Source organism: Pteropus vampyrus, unplaced genomic scaffold, assembly GCF_000151845.1.
Source record: "Pteropus vampyrus isolate Shadow unplaced genomic scaffold, Pvam_2.0 Scaffold39, whole genome shotgun sequence".
Taxonomy (NCBI): domain Eukaryota; kingdom Metazoa; phylum Chordata; class Mammalia; order Chiroptera; family Pteropodidae; genus Pteropus; species Pteropus vampyrus.
In genome coordinates, this window is record NW_011888820.1 from 9,563,273 (window position 1) to 9,582,386 (window position 19,114).

The 19,114-nt window shown below is 37.6% G+C and overlaps 1 protein-coding gene and 1 pseudogene across 1 annotated transcript in view; both read left to right on the forward strand.

Moving 5' to 3' along the window:
* LMNB1 (lamin B1) overlaps positions 1 to 18,214 on the forward strand; it is a 49,507-nt gene extending 31,293 nt beyond the window's left edge. The window contains exons 6-12 of the mRNA XM_023529606.1: positions 2,409 to 2,428; positions 4,232 to 4,482; positions 5,264 to 5,489; positions 7,086 to 7,190; positions 10,225 to 10,344; positions 15,078 to 15,185; positions 17,683 to 18,214. Of these exons, the coding sequence (XP_023385374.1) occupies positions 2,409 to 2,428; positions 4,232 to 4,482; positions 5,264 to 5,489; positions 7,086 to 7,190; positions 10,225 to 10,344; positions 15,078 to 15,185; positions 17,683 to 17,724 (872 nt within the window). The 3' untranslated portion in view covers positions 17,725 to 18,214. The remainder of the gene's footprint in view (positions 1 to 2,408; positions 2,429 to 4,231; positions 4,483 to 5,263; positions 5,490 to 7,085; positions 7,191 to 10,224; positions 10,345 to 15,077; positions 15,186 to 17,682) is intronic.
* LOC111738541 lies at positions 10,495 to 10,610 on the forward strand (annotated as a pseudogene).
* Positions 18,215 to 19,114: the final 900 nt, after the last annotated feature.

Below are 19,114 nucleotides of genomic sequence, written 5' to 3' on the forward strand. Positions count from 1 at the left end.
GAAGACAATGAGTTACATAAAATAGGGTAATGAAAAAATTAAAGTTGAAGCTTTTACATTGCCTATCAGTTGCATTTCATTGCTTACAACATAAATTTAAAAATTATTTAGCCCTATTTTGTCCTGATAGTGGTATTTTGAAGTTTCTCTGTAACACTGAAGCCGGAACGGTCTTTGAGCTCACCCAGTCTGACCTTAGACTTAGGTGAGTTTATTGACTCGTGAGGCTGCACACTGATGCACACTGGTAGGCGGGTTTCTCTCCTAGTTTCCAGTTTTCACTTTACACCTCACTCTCCTTAAAGATTTTCTTGTAGGAATTTAACAGATAATCTCCCCCACCCCCCATCCCGCCATTATAGCTTCTTAACAGCCACTGTTCTAAAAATAGGCATTCTGTTCTTACTCTGAAGTGACATTTACTACTTTTCTCCATTTAATAAATTATATTTTAGTTATCTGCTTTCCTTCAATTTTACATTTCCCTACCTTTTTATTTAAAATTTTTAATTTGGCTGCTGCTTAATCCTGATGATGCTAGGTACAGATGTTTTACAGATGGGATGGAGACTTGTCTGTGGTTAGTAGTGGCAGGCCGTGAGACTTGTAGCTACGTGTTCTGACTCAGGTTCAGGGCTGTTTCACTGTGTGCAAGTTCATTGCTATCCTTGCAAGTTTTTTTTGTTGTTGTTAACTTCAGTTTAGTAGACTTTAAACAATGTTAGACAGGACCTGGGGGTTTCCAGGAGCTAACTCCTTAGGAAATAGGAGAGAAGCATCTCCTTCAACTGGAATAGTTTTAAATTTCTCTGTCTTACGTGGGGCTGGGAGGGCAGAAAAGTGGGCTCCTTTGCTGAATTTATTACTGGTATTAGATTTTATGATAAATAATATATCTTGAGGAAATCTATTAGTTGATAAATTTTAGCCTTAGATTATTTAAAAAAAGAAGTAAGCCATCTGTCTCAATATTTTCCTATTGTATATCTTAACAGCATTTGTTGTTGAGTCATAGCAATTTCATCATGTTGCCTCTTAGGCCATAGAATTTCCTTTTGGTTATATGACTCATGTTAATGAAGTACTTCTTAAATTTTACTTAAAATTGATATAGCCGATGTTAGAAAAATTTTTTAATGATACTGTAGCATTTAGAATTAGGAATTTCACATATCACTAGCAGTATTTATCATTTCTATCTAGAATTTTTACTTTGTCCAAATTAATTGGTTGCTCAGAGTCTGTTTGGCTTGTGGGAGTCTTCAGAGGCACTTAGAAAGCACCTCTAATTTTGTGTTTTCCTAACACCCAGCCTCTGGAAACTTCTGTTGTACCTAGAACATAATAAACTAGTACAATAAACTGTTACATACTATAAAATTAAATAACCAAGACCATTAGGAGTCGTTCATAACATTTCAGAGTTAGAGGTAGGAACTTACAGATAATCTAGTCGGACATCTTTGTTTTCCAAATGTGGATAGTAGTTTAGTGAGTGCCAGGAGTCTCATATGTAGTTAATGGCAGAACTGGGAAGAAGAATCTAGGTCTGTCTCTCATGTTGCATTCTGGTTTTTTTTTACTACATAACAGATGTAGTACAGCTATTTAAAATACGATTTAAATATTTCTATTTAAATACAAAATGATTCACAGTAACCTTAAAATTTTTTTATACCTACATTTTAATTTTTCCTTCTTAAAGAAATCTGGCATCAAAGACAGACATAGGCACACTTTGGGGTTTCCAAATCTAGGCTCAGAGTTCTCTTTGATTCTTGGATAGTTTATGTTTCTCATCAGCTTTCCTTTAGATTCGTCCTTGCTGTCCATTCTGTCTACCTCCCACAAGGGAAATAAACCGAAGAGATTGATTGAAGAGGAGACATTTAAACATATATTTTTTCTTTTGGAGGAAAAAAAATATAAAGCCCAAGAAGAACAAAGAATTTCTCAGTTTATAGCATGTTTTTTTGCAGATGCAGTTAAATGCAAGTTCTTTCAGGCAGGGATTGGCTTTAGTATCACTCTTGAGATGAATGCCTGCTTCTGATATGGAATGTCAGATGCTACTCTGAACTATAATAATTGATTGATTGGTTATTTTGTCAACGACTTTTTTATTTTGGCATAATTCTAGATTTATAGGAAAGTTGGATAGTACATAGAGTTCCCCTATCTTTCTCGCCCAGGTGTCCTCCATTTTTAGTATCTTATGTTATCATGGTACGTTTGTCAAAACTAAAAAGTTGACATCGGTACATTACTATTAGCTAGACTCTAGACTATTTGCATTTCACTACATTTCTTGTTACTGTCATTTTTCTGTTTCAGGGTACCACATATCTCCCTAGTCCCTGGTCTGTGACAGTTTGTCAGACTTTCCTTGTTTTTTATGACCTTAACAGTTTTGAGGAGGACTGGCCAGGTACCTAGTAGACTGTCCCCTAGTCTGGGTTCATCTGGTGCTTTTCTCATGGGTTATCTGTTTTAAGTGCCCTTCTTGACACATACCAGGGATTATATAACATCTGTGTTACATTATTTGTGATGTTAACCTTCATCATCGGTTAGGGTAGTGTTCGCCAAGTTTTTCCACTGTTCAGATTACTATTTGTCCTTTTCCATACTCTGTTCTTGAGAAGCAAGTCACTAAGTCCGGTCTGCTATTAGGGCAAAGGACAAGAATTCAACTTCACATCCTGAAGGGAGAGCATCTACATTTATTAAGTGGATTTCTTATGTAAAAGTTTTTTCTTCTCCTATTTATTTGTAAATTTATTCATTTATTTGTTTATTTCAGTCTGGACTCATGGATATTTATTTTCTACTTTGGGTTATAATCCAATGCTACATTATTTTATTGGCTCAGATTGTTCTCACTTTGGCCATTAGGAGTTTGGTCAGATTGGCTACTGTGTCCCCCTGTATTGGGACACATCTTTACTTTCTGATACTCTAAGATGCTCCAGGCTTATCTTATATTTTTCCTGCTCCAGCCCTAGAATAAACCATTTCTCCAAGGAGCCCTGGTTCCTTTTACTGGAGAAAGATATATAGAAATTGAGATCTGGGCTTTCAGTGTGATCACTGGTACTAGGGTGTCATTGCTTCTAGGCCCTCTTCCAGGCAGAGCTAGGTGATACAAGGATGTATGCTAACCCATGTTTGTACACATACCTGTTTACTTATATTTACATTAAACTAAATACCAGTTTGTGCTGATGTTTCGGACTCTAACCCCATACTACAGGGTTCATTTTAGGCTTCCTTTCTCGCTTATCTGTAACTTTTCTCTCTGAGAGTAAGAAACCTGGTTTCTACCATCCTGTTTACTGATTAAAACAGTTTCAAAGTTTTTAACCCAATCCTTGTGAGAAATAAATTTATTACTTAGGTGTAGTGTTTCTGCACAATGTAAAGCTCCTTTTTGTCTCTAGCCTTCCAGACTTAATTTTTGCACAGTAGGGTACCCTTTCTCTCCTCTGATCCTAAGCTATCCATCAGTCTTTTTGAGTTGATTACCTTTGTCATTTTCGGAGGCAACTGAGATGAATTCTGTCTCGGAGAAACGCAGAAAAATTACCTAATGAGTCACAGGTTTCTAAGATGAACCTTCTGGTATAGGATGTGTGATTTCTCACTTTTTAAATATTAAATATATAATTTTTATATTTATAACAATATTTATAGACCACACCATATTGTATAGTCTTCGTGTGCTAATTGAGCATGGAGAGAGCACAGCAGTCCTAAAGGGATAACCATAATCCCTTTTTTTCAGTTCTGAATAGTTTACAGCAATTCTCCAAAACATACCTACATTTTTTTTTCTTTTGTCAGTGAGTTTCTTCTGTCAGTGAGTTTCCCATCTTTTTAGTTCTTTACTTTTGTTAATTTGTATTTCTGAGCTAAAAGGCTTGTAGGGGAACCAGACTTTTATTAAAACCACAGTTTCAAAATGTTTTATATTGGCCAAATGCAGAAAAATTATACGTACATTTATGACACTTACGTTTGATGAATACATCTTTTTTTTTTTAGTCTTTATAAGCCAAAGCTTTCCTGTGGGCTGTATTTTATATTGGAGGAATTTTAGTATTTAATTTATTAAAATCAAAATCTCTTGAATTCTAATGTTAGCCATTCCTTAGTTCTATTTCCTTTCCAGTCCAGGAAATGGTTTGTGGTTTAAAATAGCTGCCTTGTGCGAATATGGAAATGTTCCTAGAAAGTAAGATATGTTCCCTTGAATCTGAAGTCTAGAGCATGTTTGGAGAGGATTCAAGAGTTGGAGGACTTGCTTGCTAAAGAAAGAGACAACTCTCGGCGCATGCTGTCTGACAAAGAGAGAGAGATGGCAGAAATAAGGGATCAGATGCAGCAACAGCTGAACGATTATGAACAACTTCTTGATGTAAAGTTAGCCCTGGACATGGAAATCAGTGCTTATAGGAAACTATTAGAAGGTGAAGAAGAGAGGTAAGTAACAGCTATCACCTACTTTTGGTCTACTTTTTGCCCCTGCCCTTTTTATTTAAAGAAAAGTATATAGGATTGTGTTTTATTTTAAAACAATTAAGGCAACTTTAAATAATTTCTGTCATTTCTTTTAAAACCTAGGTGTAGAGGTAGGTAGTAATAGATCATATTTCTACATCAGCAACAAAAATTGTTGCTCAAGCAATCTTTTTATTACTCCTCCTACTACTATCATTATTATAAATTATTATAAATGCTGGACTGCATCAGGATGGATTCTTTCATTTGAGATTTTGAATGTTTTGATAATTTAATGTGTTGTAAAATATTGGATTTGCCAAAAGACTTCATACTTATTTTTCAAATCTGGTTAGTTGTATAAATCCTTTTCACCCTTTTTCTCAGAAAAAGTTCCAAAGGAACGTACACTGTGTTTATAATTTTGTAAAAAAGAAAATGTATGAAAAGATTAAGATAAATATACTAAATATAACACTGGTCATGGTAGGGTGATAGTAGATGGGTTGGTTTCCTTCCCTGTTTTGCAAACCTTCTGCATTATGGTTTTATTCTATTCCTAGGAAGAACATTCAAATTATTTTTAAAAAGAAAATTGAAGAGTGGTATCCTAGTTATCTTAGTTAAGATGTGTATCAACTTCGTCTAACATCATCAGTAATGTTTTGCTTTAGAAATGCACGTGCAGGATAGCAATACCCATTTTTTTAAGGGAGGAAGGGCATATGTTTCATAAATGGAATATTTTATTTTTCCCATGTAGATTGAAGCTTTCTCCAAGCCCTTCTTCCCGTGTGACAGTATCACGAGCATCCTCAAGTCGCAGCGTGCGTACAACTAGAGGAAAACGGAAGAGAGTCGATGTGGAAGAATCAGAGGCGAGCAGTAGTGTTAGCATCTCTCATTCCGCCTCAGCCACTGGGAATGTCTGCATTGAAGAGATAGATGTTGATGGGAAATTTATCCGCTTGAAGAACACTTCTGAACAGGTGAAAAACAGACTCATTTCTTTTTCCAGCAAGGCTTTGTGGACTGGTGTAAATCTTGCCATGTAATAACTCCTTAGCCTGTATTTGGATTTTGTAGTCTTCATGAAATAAGAGTTTCCCTCCTTCTTTTTACGCAAATTCATGAAGAAAGTATAAATTAAAATAGGAGGGGGAAGAGAAGTTGGTGTTCTTAGTGGTTTAAAGATTATTTTTGTTAGCCCGTCTTTACAGAGCTAGGCCTTTTTCCTCACGCCTGGTCATTTTGTCACAGTGGCCTTCCTAAGGATGAATTGTTACTCCCTGCCCTAGCCAGATTTGTGAAAAAGTTGAAGTTTGGGTATAAATGGTGGATATTCTTTCATAGCAGTTAATTTCATGAAAAGAATATGAACCAGACTCAGATATATGCAGGGAGTGTTTTCTCTCTACATGAATGAAGAAATGAATGTTAATGATTTAATTTATATCAAGAATAGTATGAAGCCCTGTCTCGAAACTATTTAAGAGTAAACATAAAATATAGGGAATTCTGAAGTTTTGAGCTGGGGCTTTCTAGAGCTTGGTAGTGAAGGTCCTCCCTGACCTAGGCATCACGGAGCTAGGGGCTGTGAAGGGGTGTGAGCCGATGTAGAGGGAGGCAGGTCTGGGGGTGCAGTGGGGATGCAATGAGATGGATGTTACTTCCGGAAAAGTATGTTCAGGATTTGTCAAACGTTGTTTGTGGAAATCACTCTGTTTCTCACCAGAACTATTAAAAAATTATCTTGCATGTGGATGAAGAAATAATTTGATGGGCGAAGGAACCCTAGCAGTTCTGATACTCAAGAGAGTAGGTTCTAAGCCTTCTTGTCATGACTTTAAATGTTGAAGAACAGAGTAGTGTACTGCTTCATTGTTATAGTTTGGTGTTTTTTCGAAAGGTGTGGCAGCCCCGTTTGGAGCTATTCTGAGGCTGGCTGTCAGCCTGGTTTATTCTTGTCTTTGAGTTGGAGATGGATATAAATTAGTGTAGCCAATTGCTTCAATATCCTGTACCTTTCCCAGGTGTCAGACAGGCCTGCGCGGCTTGGTGCCTAGAGTTGTTAGCTAGCACTTGGGATTGGCTCATTGTGTCATTGACTCTTTTTGAGCCCCTTATGCTTTAAGGTAAGAGTTAAATGGGCAGAAGTGGTACAGATGCAGAGTAAAAGGGATACAATTTTCTTCCTTCTGTTCTAAGCTTCTGTGCCTGTATTTTAAAAGCTTAAAGTAATAAGTATTAGATGTTTATATGACAGCTAGATTGTGTTGTAAATTTAAGACTCACTTGATTCAGCCATGAACATGGCCATTTAATTTGGTTCACATCCCTTTTCTTCTAGTTTTGTCCCTTTAAAATTAAGTACCTTAATAATTCAAATTGCAGCATTGTCAAAGTTACTGTTTTGCAGAATGACAAAGCCATGTTGTTTTTTTTTTATAATAGGAAAATATGAATCATAGGAAGATGGCCATAAAGCTAGTTTAACTGCCTGTATTGATAGGTTAATTTATTTGATTATTCCATAACTTTCTGTACGTTCAAAGTGACCTTCTTTTATTTTGTTCTGTCAATAGGATCAGCCAATGGGAGGCTGGGAAATGATCAGAAAAATTGGAGACACATCAGTCACTTACAAATATACCTCAAGATATGTACTGAAGGCAGGCCAGACTGTTACAGTAAGTGAATTTAGTTATCATTTAACTTCATTGTCTCAACTAACAGTTAAAGTAATTCGAGAAAATTTTTGACTTAAAGAGAAGCATTTTAGAAATGACCTTTAAAACATCTTTGACATTACTAGGGAATCACATGTGCTATTAAAGATTTTAAAAGTTTTATCTTATTGAGAGTGGTAATTGTATTAAAAGTGAAAAAATTGACCTATGAATTCTTTTTATTTTGTATACTCTGGTAGATATAAAACAGCTGTCTCTTGACTGATAATTGTAGCCCAGTGTTAATTCGGGAGATACCGCTTGACACAAAGAACAGTTTGGGAGACAGTCTGTTAATGCTGGAGTATGCCTTAAAGCCATAGTCTTCAGCCTTAGATGAGCATCAGAATCATCTGGGCAGTGTTTTGCTGTCCAGCCCCCACCTCACCCTTAGTTACCATCTCTGGTGTTGGCATAGGGACCTACGTGGTGTTGGCATAGGGACCTTCGTTTTCAACAAAATTCATTAGGTGCTAGGCACTGTTCTAAAGAGTCACTTCTTTAAACATAATATTTTAGCAAGAATAATGTGATTTTTACATAGTATCTAAGGGTCTAGATTTACAGAGGTGGGCAGTGTGCCATTGGAATCTATTCTGAGTTCCAAATGATTCTCTGTTGCTATGTTCTGAAATACGGAGTCTTCAGTAGTTACTAAATATCATTTGCTCAGTTTTTGGAGAAGTATGCTTTGTTGAGCAAACACAAGGTTCCTCTTAGTAAGTAGATTTAGCAAACAATAAAATATGTTTTGATATAAATTTTAAAGAAGTCACTGTTTTCAGTCTTAAAGAATATAGAGATGACTCTTATCGATTCCTTTTATTAGACACGTTTTAATTTTGACTGGTACAACCCTCAATATTTAAGAGCAAAGGCTCAACAGGTTAGAACTTGTCTTTAAAAAAGTATATTTATAAAGCTTGATGCCACATTGTGAGGATATCAGATGCTAATTTTACAATAATAGGTAAAAATGGGAACAAATAGACTGACTTCATTATCCTTAGTAATTTTTCCTTAGTAATTAGTATAGTGAGAGCAAATTGCTCAGTCTTATTATGTGTCTTACAGAAGCTGCATAATGTAGTGCATAGTGTCTGACATTTCAATTCTGAAGACTCAGATTTGAGTGTACTCTCTACTCTCTAAAGTAATGTGAAACCATTATGCCAATCATTTGTTTTCCACTGGATATAGTTCCTCGGGGTCTAAATAGATATATATTCTATAGGTCTAGCGGAGAACTCAGTTATCATATAAAATAATGTAATGCATTTTTTTCCTTTGATAACCAGCATTAAATGTGATAAAAAGCTCTTTGGAGCATGGCAGTGATAAGTAATTGTTCTGTAAAATTGTACAAGGCAGTAGCAAAGATGACTTTAAAACTTTAGAACGGAAATAAGAGAACTACATATGTAATTTTAAAAAGTAAAGATGTGAAATTATCTTTGGTACTACATTTTATTTACCCCACTATATCTAAAATATTATCATTTCAACATGTGATCAATATAAAAAAATTATGTCAGATATTTTATCTTCTTTTTTTTTGAACTGAGTCTTTAAACTTCGATATCCTTACAGCACATCTCAAATTGGACTAGCCACATTTCAAGTGCTCACAAGCCACATATGGCTACCATATTGAAGAACACAGCTCTAGGACATATTATTTTGGGGTTAAATTACTTAGTGAGATGACCGACATTTTACGATTATTATTAACGCTAAACCAAATACATGATTCCATATGGACTAGTGAAAAGTATTGCTTGAAATTAGGAAAATACTTACATTTCATATAATCTGAAAGTCTGCCCAGATCCAGTTCCTTCTTTCAGTTTTGTCCCAGTAAATGCTTGATACCCCTTTCTTTCCATTTATCATGCTGATGGGAGATCTGGAAGCTTCAAGTGACCGTCTAAGGAGGAAGGGCTCTCTCCCAGTCAGTTAAGTCATAGATACTTCTTTCTTAAAACTTTACTGCCTCTACCATCTCCAGTCTTCCTTTTGCCATCTTAAGCCCTTTATACTGTAAAACAATTTATGGGGTAAAACACTTTTCATATGATCTTTTAGAAAGATCAGGGCCGGTAGTAGTGTCCCTATAGATGAGGACATTGAGTGTAGTGATTTGTCCAGGATTCAAACCTATGTTTTCTGACTCTAAAGTTTTTTTCGCTTTACCCATACTCTTCTGCCAATAAATACATTAAAAATATGGCAGAATTTCCATGCCGATGAGATGGGAAACATAATTATTTTCTTTGTCTTGCCTGTTTCAGCAGCAGTCATATTATTCATTGAACAGTGGGTGGTTTGTCCATTTCCTGTATTCTTTTTGGAGTTTAATCTCAGATACTCCATGGTATTGTGATACACCATTCCTGGTTGGAGACATACCAGTTTCTGTAAGAATATTCTAGATAGGCTGTCTGCTGTGATAGATTTGAGAGAAGTTAGTCATCTCCACATTCTTGCTATAGGTAGCTGGAGGATACTGTTGGAGGGTGTAAGAATGTGCCCTTAGTGTAGGATGGTCCATAAAACCCATAGAAAAATAGAACACTAACAATGAGAGCTAATATTCTCTGAGTGAGCTAGCCACTCTGTGTGGGTAATCACTTGTTCTTCACAACATCTCACATGTTATAGGTACCATTTCTGTCCTATTTTATGGATGACAGAAGTAAGATAATTTTCTCAAGTCAGTTGCCATGTAGAGGAGCTAGGATGTGAATGTAGGCAACTTCACTTCAGAGCCCTGTGTGTCATCATTTTCATTTATCAGATAGAGAAGCTGAGGCGTAGATAAGCTCTGTGGGTTCTTCTTGACACGGCTAGTTAATATAACAAGTCTGAGGGTAGGACACAGTTCTGAGACTTTAGAATCAGTCCTACAGGTGTTCAAATCTCATCATAATGTTGTCGTCACTGGCACACAGGATCGCTAGCCTCTGAGTAGACTGACGTTTTTTCTTTTTTCCAGATCTGGGCTGCAAATGCTGGTGTCACAGCCAGTCCTCCTACCGACCTCATCTGGAAGAACCAGAACTCCTGGGGCACTGGTGAAGATGTGAAGGTTATATTGAAAAATTCTCAGGGAGAGGTATGACCATTTTATTAGTATCACTACAGTGGGTGGCAGTTTCACTCTAAAGTTCATCTGGCGGATGTGGTTCCATAGTGTAGTGGTTAGCACATCTGCTTTACACGCAGAAGGTCCTGCGTTTGCGCCCCAGTGGACCCATGTTCCATGGTCTATGGCCATGCCACCCTGAACAAGCCCGATGTTTGATCTCGGAAGATAAGCAGGGTTGAGCCTGGTTAGTACTTGGATGGGAGACCACCTAGGAAGACCAGGTGCTGTAGGCATAAATAATAAGAAAATAAATAAATAAAGTTCATCTGGCAAGTGTGACTTCTTTGCAAAACTCAGACTGAAATATGAAGTAACTGGTTAAATCAGACCAAGGCTGCTGAGTAATTCAAAGCTGACTTCAGATTTTAGGAATGAATATGAGTGTATCGTAGAGTACTGCTTGCTAGTTCAGCACCTGTCTCCACTTACACACTGGCTTTGTGACTTTGGGCTAGTTCCTTCACCTCTTTTCTTACTTTAAAATAGAGATAATAAGACAATATAAATGAGATAATATAATGAGAATAATATAGATGAAACAATTTTTGGAAGATGCTCGGAACAGTATCTGGACTCTATTAAGTGCTTATGTTGTTAACCTTGTGACTAGCTCTCAGAGTGTTTGCGAAACTCTGAGTTTGAAGATTGTGGAGTTTGAAGATCTGCTTGATGTGTATGTTTTCAACATGTCAATCCTAGAATTCTTGTCAAAGAACCTTACCTCCTCCACTGTCACGTAAAGGTACCGTGGTGCCCGCACCACCCGCACACCCACCAAGAGATAAAAGTTTCTGTAAAGAAAGGAGTGGTTGCGGGTCTAATCGCTGTTCCCATACGGATTCCTCCCCGCTCCCACAGTGCCAGGTGCACGGCCCTGGCCAGGCTGTCCTCTCTCACCAGAGCAGTATGTACATTGAGGGCAAGGACCAATTCTGGTTTTTTCCTGGCAGTGCGCCTGACACATAATAGGTATCCACTTAGAATTTACTGGAAAAATTTTTTAAAAAATCAAACATGGACTTTCACTTAAAGTTCAGAGAAATCAAGTAATTAACAGCATTCATTACAGGGGTCTGAGATATTTGCATAAGAAGTCCAGTCCCTGGCCAACTTCTCGTCTTTCCTCACTGTAAACATCTGCTGATACTTAGGAATTCATTGTCTACTGAATGAAGAGTGTCCCTAATCTCAGACTGAGACTGAAAATGAAATGGCATCTGACTTTTTCTCTAGACCTCGGTATAGTAGTGCAAGGTTTTGGGGCGCACCTGGGGAATTCGCCTCCAAATACTCGCTGGGTTCTCAGGGTCGGGAAGTGTTCACAAATGCCTTCAATAAGTCAGAAACTTCGGGGTGCTGGGTCTTCCTCTAGTTCTCTGTGCAGAAACCCTGACTTGCTTCTTGCCTGTGGCACTTTGGAATCCTTCCCACCTGTCACCCAAGTGCCGGCATTAGCTCCGAGGCTGGTAGTGCCCCTGACATCTGAAGTTGGCAGAGCACATGTCTCTGTCAGAACATTGTTGTGAGTGGTAATTCGCTCAGATCATAAAACAGATGAAATAGGCGTTTGTGAGCCACGGAATCTAGTTGCCATAGCATTTTTTTTCTGAGTGAAAATGTGTTCCAAGTTAGAACTAATAGGAGGATATTTGGAATGCAGCAGGGTTAAAAGCACACACAGTAGATACAGTGACAGTGGGAACAAAGTAGATACCACGACATGGGACATATCTTGTTGTTTTACCTGTGACGTCCCATAAAGCTAACTGAAGCTCAGATTTCCCTTCATAATTCAGACCACCGACTGTCAGATTAGTTGGTTGGTTTGTCTGTTCTTTTAACAAACTTCGACTTCCTCTTTGCTAGGTCCTATTAAGTAAGTGACTTTTAGGAATGAGGAAAGTATTAAGAATATAGTCTTTATTTATTTCTGTGATTGTCAGATGACTGCTTTTGGCATTTATTTATTTAATTATGTAAGACCATATTTATTAGTAGGTCCCAGACCATATTTGCAAAAATCTATAATTACCACCAAAAAGACCACTTTTCTGTAAGATTGAAAGTAATTGGCTTAAATCGGCTTAGTTTTTTATGTATATTTTCTTTTTGCTGAGTTGTTGAAAATGACAAAAAACCTAATTAAATTGGGTTTAAAATAATTGGAATATCTGGTTTCACAAAACCAGAAATCTAAAGATAATAGTAGTGATCCATTGGCTTACCCAGTATCCTCAAGGATCTCTCTGCTCTCTCTGCTGTCTCTGCTTCCTGTGTTGTCTCCCTGGTGGATTTGGGAGGGTGGCCGGCGGTTCCTGGAGGTGCATAGCTCCCGGCTAGCTTCTTGTGGGAAAGAGCATCTTCCCCCATGAGGTCCCCATCCTTACTGTACCAGCTTGGGTCACATGCCCACCTCTAAACCAATTCCTGGAGCCAGGAGGACAGAGCTAGAGCTTGAGCCTTCTTTCTCCCTCCACAGCTGGGTCACACTTGGCTCCTTGTGACACACCTATCACATCTCCATGGGGAGAGATAGGTACCCACGTGAAACTGGGGGCTCTTCCTGGGAGATGAGGGAGGGGGTACTAAATGATTAAAAACAGCAAATGTCACCATGGTAAATAAAACAGTTTTGTATGAGTAAAATAAAAAATAAAAGCGTCTCTGTACCTTCTAAAATATAGGAATAACTGAAACTTTTGTATATGGAAATGATTAGTTAAGTATACAGAGATATTGTAGTTTAACAATCGGCTCCTCCATTCCTAAAAACCACTCTGATTTGTAGCATGTAGTACTGATTCTATGGTGTAACTACTCCTACCATGGTGATTTAAGGCCACCAGTGCGCCATTACTGAGCCCAGAGTGGTAAAGAGATGAGCTCATTAGCTGGTCCCAGAGTAGATTTAGATGCGTGTGCCTTCCTGTGCCCAAGGCCTTATCAGGGCAGACTGATAATGTATTTTATATAGAGTCCATTTATGTGGGCCTTTCAGGGTACTTGGTAGGGTTGGGTATCTTGCTGAGAGGAATTTTTTTAGTAAAGATACCTATTGTTCTTTGACTAATAACAGTTTCCTGGGCTTAGCTTCCTAACAACTTTTTGGTTCTAAGTTTGTTTTCTTATTTTCTTTCTAAAGTTTTAGACATTATTTAGCTCACTCATTTTCCATATAAGCTTTCTGCATTAGAGTAATTGGTTTTTAAATGTTCTTAAATGAAAAGTGCTTAACCACAGGCTTACATTAAAAGTAGTTATGTTGAAGCGATTAATAATTAATGAAGTTGGGCAAGTTGCTGCTTTCTAAGCTTCTCATTTGAGGCTAATAGTCTTAAGTTGCATCACGAGCTAGCTTTCTTTAAGAGCCCGTTATAAGGTGAGAATTCTGTAACAGATTTTCTTTGACTTCCTCCCCACACCCCGCCCTGCTTTATTTTAAGATGAGTTGAGGAAAGCTGGATGGGTACCTTGAGAATCTTTTCTGTTTTGTATGCCACCATCCCCGCAAATCGATATCTGAGTTCAAAGAATTGTAATTGATCCAAGGGTTACATGCTTTTTTTTAGGGCTAATTTGGCTAAGGCAGGCTGGTTGATATTTGTGAAATGGCTGTTTGTGTGTGTTAACAAAGACCGAGCTCACAGAACTGAAGTTTCCAGCTAAATGAGTAACTCAAAATGGTCCATCTTGGCCCTACAACAATTACCAAATTCCTCACAGAATACTACTGCACCGCCTTACTTCATGCGCAGAGTATATCCACATGGACATTTTAAAAATTGAAGTCTCATTTCTATGACACTTTTGGTTTTCTTCCTCTGCCCTTTTAAAGTAGCTGGTCTGTTCAATTTCAGATAAACTTTTACTGACATTATTTTAGTGTCTTCCTCTTCCTCTAAAGAAAGGAGTTATTTTTCTTGAGAGACCTTAGGACATGGTACAGAGTAAAATTAGCTGCTCAGTAGCACTGTCTAGGACACTTGTGTACTTGATGCCAGATCATCAGGTTAGCCTTGTGCTTACACAAAAACACTGCTGCATTGTGCAAGTCAGCATTCTCTACAGGAAAGTCATCTGTATTTGAGCCTTTAAGTAGAAAATGGAAATGATTACTTTGTGTCCCGCCAGTGAATGACAGGAGATGTAGCTTACGTACAAGAGTAGCACCCGTGTGTAAGTAGGGCTTATGTGTCTTGGTTAAGAGGAGCCAGTTGCTGAGGGAATGAAAGGAGCTTGTCCTTTTCATCTCACTCATCAGGTGGTCCTGTTGTCACCGTGGTCCCTAAAGATCACAGCAGTTGGCCTCCAACTTCATTCAGCATTTATTTAGCACCTTGTCTTTGCCAGGAACCTGATAGCTTTCCTCTGAATTTATGTTGAATGTTATAAGAATTTAGTGTGCCAAATCATTTACAGAATTCTTAAGTAACAAAATGGGATAAAAAGCAGTAGAAACTTCTCAGCAGGTATTTCAAATTGGATACCAATAGCTCCCCTGCAGGGAATATTGAAGATCTAATTAATGCACAAATTCCTGCTCAGTAGTTAAAGCTACTGATTAACCACTTAAAAAAAAAAAAAATCTCTGATGTAGGAATGCTATTTCTTAAACTTAAGCAAAGGAATGGTTTCCTTCCCCCTAACCTTTGTGATTTTAAATGTGGCTTTAACTTAAAATCAAACAACTCTTGTTTTAGGAGGTTGCTCAAAGAAGTACAGTCTTTAAAACAACCATACCTGAAGAGGAGGAGGAGGAGGAAGCAGCAGCTGAAGTGGTTGTGGAGGAAGAAATTTTCCACCAGCAGGTATTACTTTAATGTTTGTTTTAAATTTTACTAACAATTAATTGCATGAAAACCAAAACTAATTGTGGAGTTTGGTTTTCTTCCCCTATTGTTTGATGAACCAGATCCATGATCTACACGAGTTTTTGTTTTTCCTTAGATGATATTCAGGATAGGTACTGGAAGAGAATGTTAGCACTCCTTAAAAATTTTTTTTTTCTTTATATCAAATTTCAGTTTTGCCTTTTGTTTTATAATGTACATAATGTGTTCTCGTGGGACATGTATGTCGCTTATAAATAAGTATATACAGATTGGTATGCATGCTCAAAATTATTTACTCTTAAGGGTTCCGTGAGTTTAGATCACTAAATTAGAGCAAGCATCTGCATGTAAACTTAAAAACTTAAAAAAAACAAAGCAATATTTAACTTCTGCACGAAACAAAATTACTGCTGTATTAAGTTGCTAATCATCTAATTGCAAGATAGATTTTAGCTGATGCGTGGGCTTTTGAGAACCCTTGAAATAAAGAAGCTCCACATTTAATTTTAATTAATTAAGTTGGAATTATTAATAACTAATGAGCCTTCAGTTTATATTCTCAAGCTGTTTGATTCTCATCATTAATCAAAATTCCTATCCTTGTCCTTAAAAGACTTTGTCTCTAGATTTAGAAATCTGTTTATTTTGTTTCATTAGCCCCAGTGCTACTCCAAATAAACATTATGTTCACGTTTAGCTCCCATGGTTGAGAACCATGGTTGAGGTAGAATGAATTTTTGGCTTGGGTACTTCCTCATATATTTTGGAGGAATATTTAAGAACAGATACTTTAGACTTGGCTTTAATAAGAAACAAGCATAGGATCCATTTCCTGCCCTTATTAGAAGCACTATTAATGACTAGAAGTAAAATAACCATGTAAGATGTCTCGAGGTGCCAGACAGGTGGCTCAGATCATGAGTTCTAGTAGGTCAGATGCTGGAGAAGTCACCAGAGCAGTAGAGAAGATATGTGGGAAATGTGCTGTCCAGTATTTTGAAGGATGGGCATTTATTTGGTTATGAGAAGGCAGATGATGGTGTTCTGAGGGTGATTGAATTATCTGTTGTTACATTAACAGACCACCCTAAAACAATAATTTCTTGCTTCCCATGATTCTATGGTTTGACTGTGCTAACCTGGGCAAAATTTTTGCTCCACAAATGGAGACTGAAGTCAGTCGTGCAGGTGCATTCAGCAGAGAGCTTGGCTGGGGCTAGAATGTTCTCTGCATCTCTCTCCATGTGGCTTCCCATCATTCAGTAGTTCAGCTCAAGCTTCACAACATGGCAGCTGGCTTCCAAGAAAGTGAAAACAAAGAGCGCTAGATCTCTCAAAGGCTGGGCCCAGAAATAGCAATGTCCCTTCCCATATTCCCTTGGTCCAAGTAAGTTACAAGGCAGCTCCAGTTCCAGGGGAGGGTAAACAGTCTCCACTCTTCACTTATGGGAGGAGTGGTAACGAATTTGTGAAGCTCTTTAAGTCATCATAGGGGATATGTCAAGACTTGAGCACCAAGTTAGTCCATTGTAGGGCGCGTGTGAGAGATAAACGAAGTTGGAAGGTTGGTGTTAGGTTGACACAGTCTGGAATGCCTAGGCAAGTGGTGCTGCACACTTGGGTGCAGAGGAGAAATTGAGACACTCTGGAATGGAGATTGCAGACCCTGAGGGATTACATGAATGGAGATTCATTAAGGCATTAGTGGCTGAACCTGAGGGTGAGAGAAGAAAAAAAGTTAAAGATGCGTGAGGTCTTTAGCTTTGGGGATCAGAGAAAATAATGACATCCAGGTTCAAAAGAGGGAAGATGGAAAGGCACATCAGCTGGCTTGCCTTCATGTTGTAGAGAATGAATCCAGTGGCCTTTCGAGTTGATGAGAAGTTTTTTTGGTGACCTTCATACTTAAGGATGAACCTCATTTTACATTCGGGATATGAGGGTTGAAGATCCAGCCAGCGGGTTCTCTGATGTGTTCGTTAGGAATGGAGTCCACTTATCTGCTCTTTCCTAAGTTACAAAAGGAGGTTCACGAACAGTGGTTTTCAACTTCAGTTGCACATTGGAATTACTTAGGGAGCTTTACAATTTTTTTTTTTTAACTCTGTCCCTAGCTCTGTCCTTAACCCTGTCTGTAACCCTCGGAAGCTTTACAATTTTATACAAATAGATACTCTTCCAGTTAAATGAGAAGTTATCATTTAATTGACCTAGGGACCTAGATTAGATTCCTCTCCCCCCCTCCCCAAGCTCATCAGGAACCAAGTGTGCAGCTGGAGTTGAGAATTGCTGTTGTGGAATTTGTTGGAGTTTTAGGGGGAGGAAGTCCCTTAAAGATGGTTAAAAAGGATAAGTGAGAAATGATGGGGGTCCATTTGAAGATAAGTAATATGGATTTGTACTATTTGTCTTATTTTAAAATACTGTGATCCATTTTCTTAGCGCTAATTTTTCTTTCTGTCTTCCTCATCAGGGAGCCCCGAGAGCATCCAATAAAAGCTGTGCAATTATGTAAACTTCTCAAGTCAACTGTCTTCCTCAAAATAAAGAAGTATGGTAATCCTTACCTACATACAGTGCAGAGCCTTCTCAGAAGCACAGAATATTTTTATATTTCCTTTATGTGAATTTTTAAGCTGCGAATCTGATGGCCTTAATTTCTTTTTTTGACACTGAAAGTTTTGTAAAAGAAAGCATATCCATACACTTTGTTGCAAGATGTGAATTATCGACACTGAACTAACTGTACTGTTTGGAAAGTGTCCCTCAAACTTTTTGACATTTTTTTGTATTTTTTTTTTTTTAAGTTCTTATGAGAAGGGGAGGGGGAGGGTCAAGAAACCACTGTGTGTCCGGGCATAATTTGAAGATTGCTCCATCTAGATTAGCAATCTGCTCTTGATCATTCTCTGCTATATATAACGGTGCTGTGAGGGAGGGGGAAGCATTTTTCAATATATCGAAATTTTGTACTGAATTTTTTTTGTAATAAACAATCAAGACTACAAAAATCTTTTTTTTAAATAGAAAAGAGAAATTTTGTAAGATGGCAATATTAACCTAATCATGTAAGCACTCTAGATGAAGGATTCCACAAAACTTTGTTTTATGGTTACTTCTCTTAGATTCTTAATTCGTATGGGGGGGTGGGGATGGGGGGAGGGGGGAGGGGGATGGGGAAGGGAAGGGTTTCTCTTAAAATGCGTTAGTTGTGTTTTTTTAAGATAGTGTAACTTGCTTAAATTTCTTATGTGACATTAACAAATAAAAAGCTGTTTTAATATTAATCTGTCTTTTTAAATTTATGCTCAGTACTTGACATTTTTTAGCTTACTAACAATAGTCCTTTCAAAATGGGAACATAGGGGCAGCGGGAGAAGACTTTGAGGAATATATTCCTTTTAAAGGAAAAATGGAGATTGTATTTCTAGAACCTAGTTTTACTGTCTTAAAATAGGGAAAAGATAGTAAAAGCCATCTTTTAGAGGAGTAAGGTATAAATGACATGAAATACAGGCAGGTGTGTGCTGTGTGGGATAGCTTTGTTAGGTGTGGTGGTAATTAGGGTGTCATTTGTTATGGGCTGGGAATTTTTGTCTTGTGATTGCTTCAGCCAAGTGAGTTTGTCTTGTAGAAAGTAGAATATCTGAATCCTACCTAACAGATGATAACATTTCAGAAGCTAACCAAGAGTCAATGTATGCCTTTTTCTTAAAATATTCTTGCAGTAAGCTGTGCTAAGACTACCAGCTTTCACTTGAAAATCACTCACAAAGTCCCAGAATTACTGTGCTCTGCAGATTTACTGTGTACTCTGGTGCCGTTACAGACAAGATAAATGCTGGGTTAGAAATTCTGTCTGGTAAAGCAGATAAAATGATAACTTCTCAACACAGATTTATCTT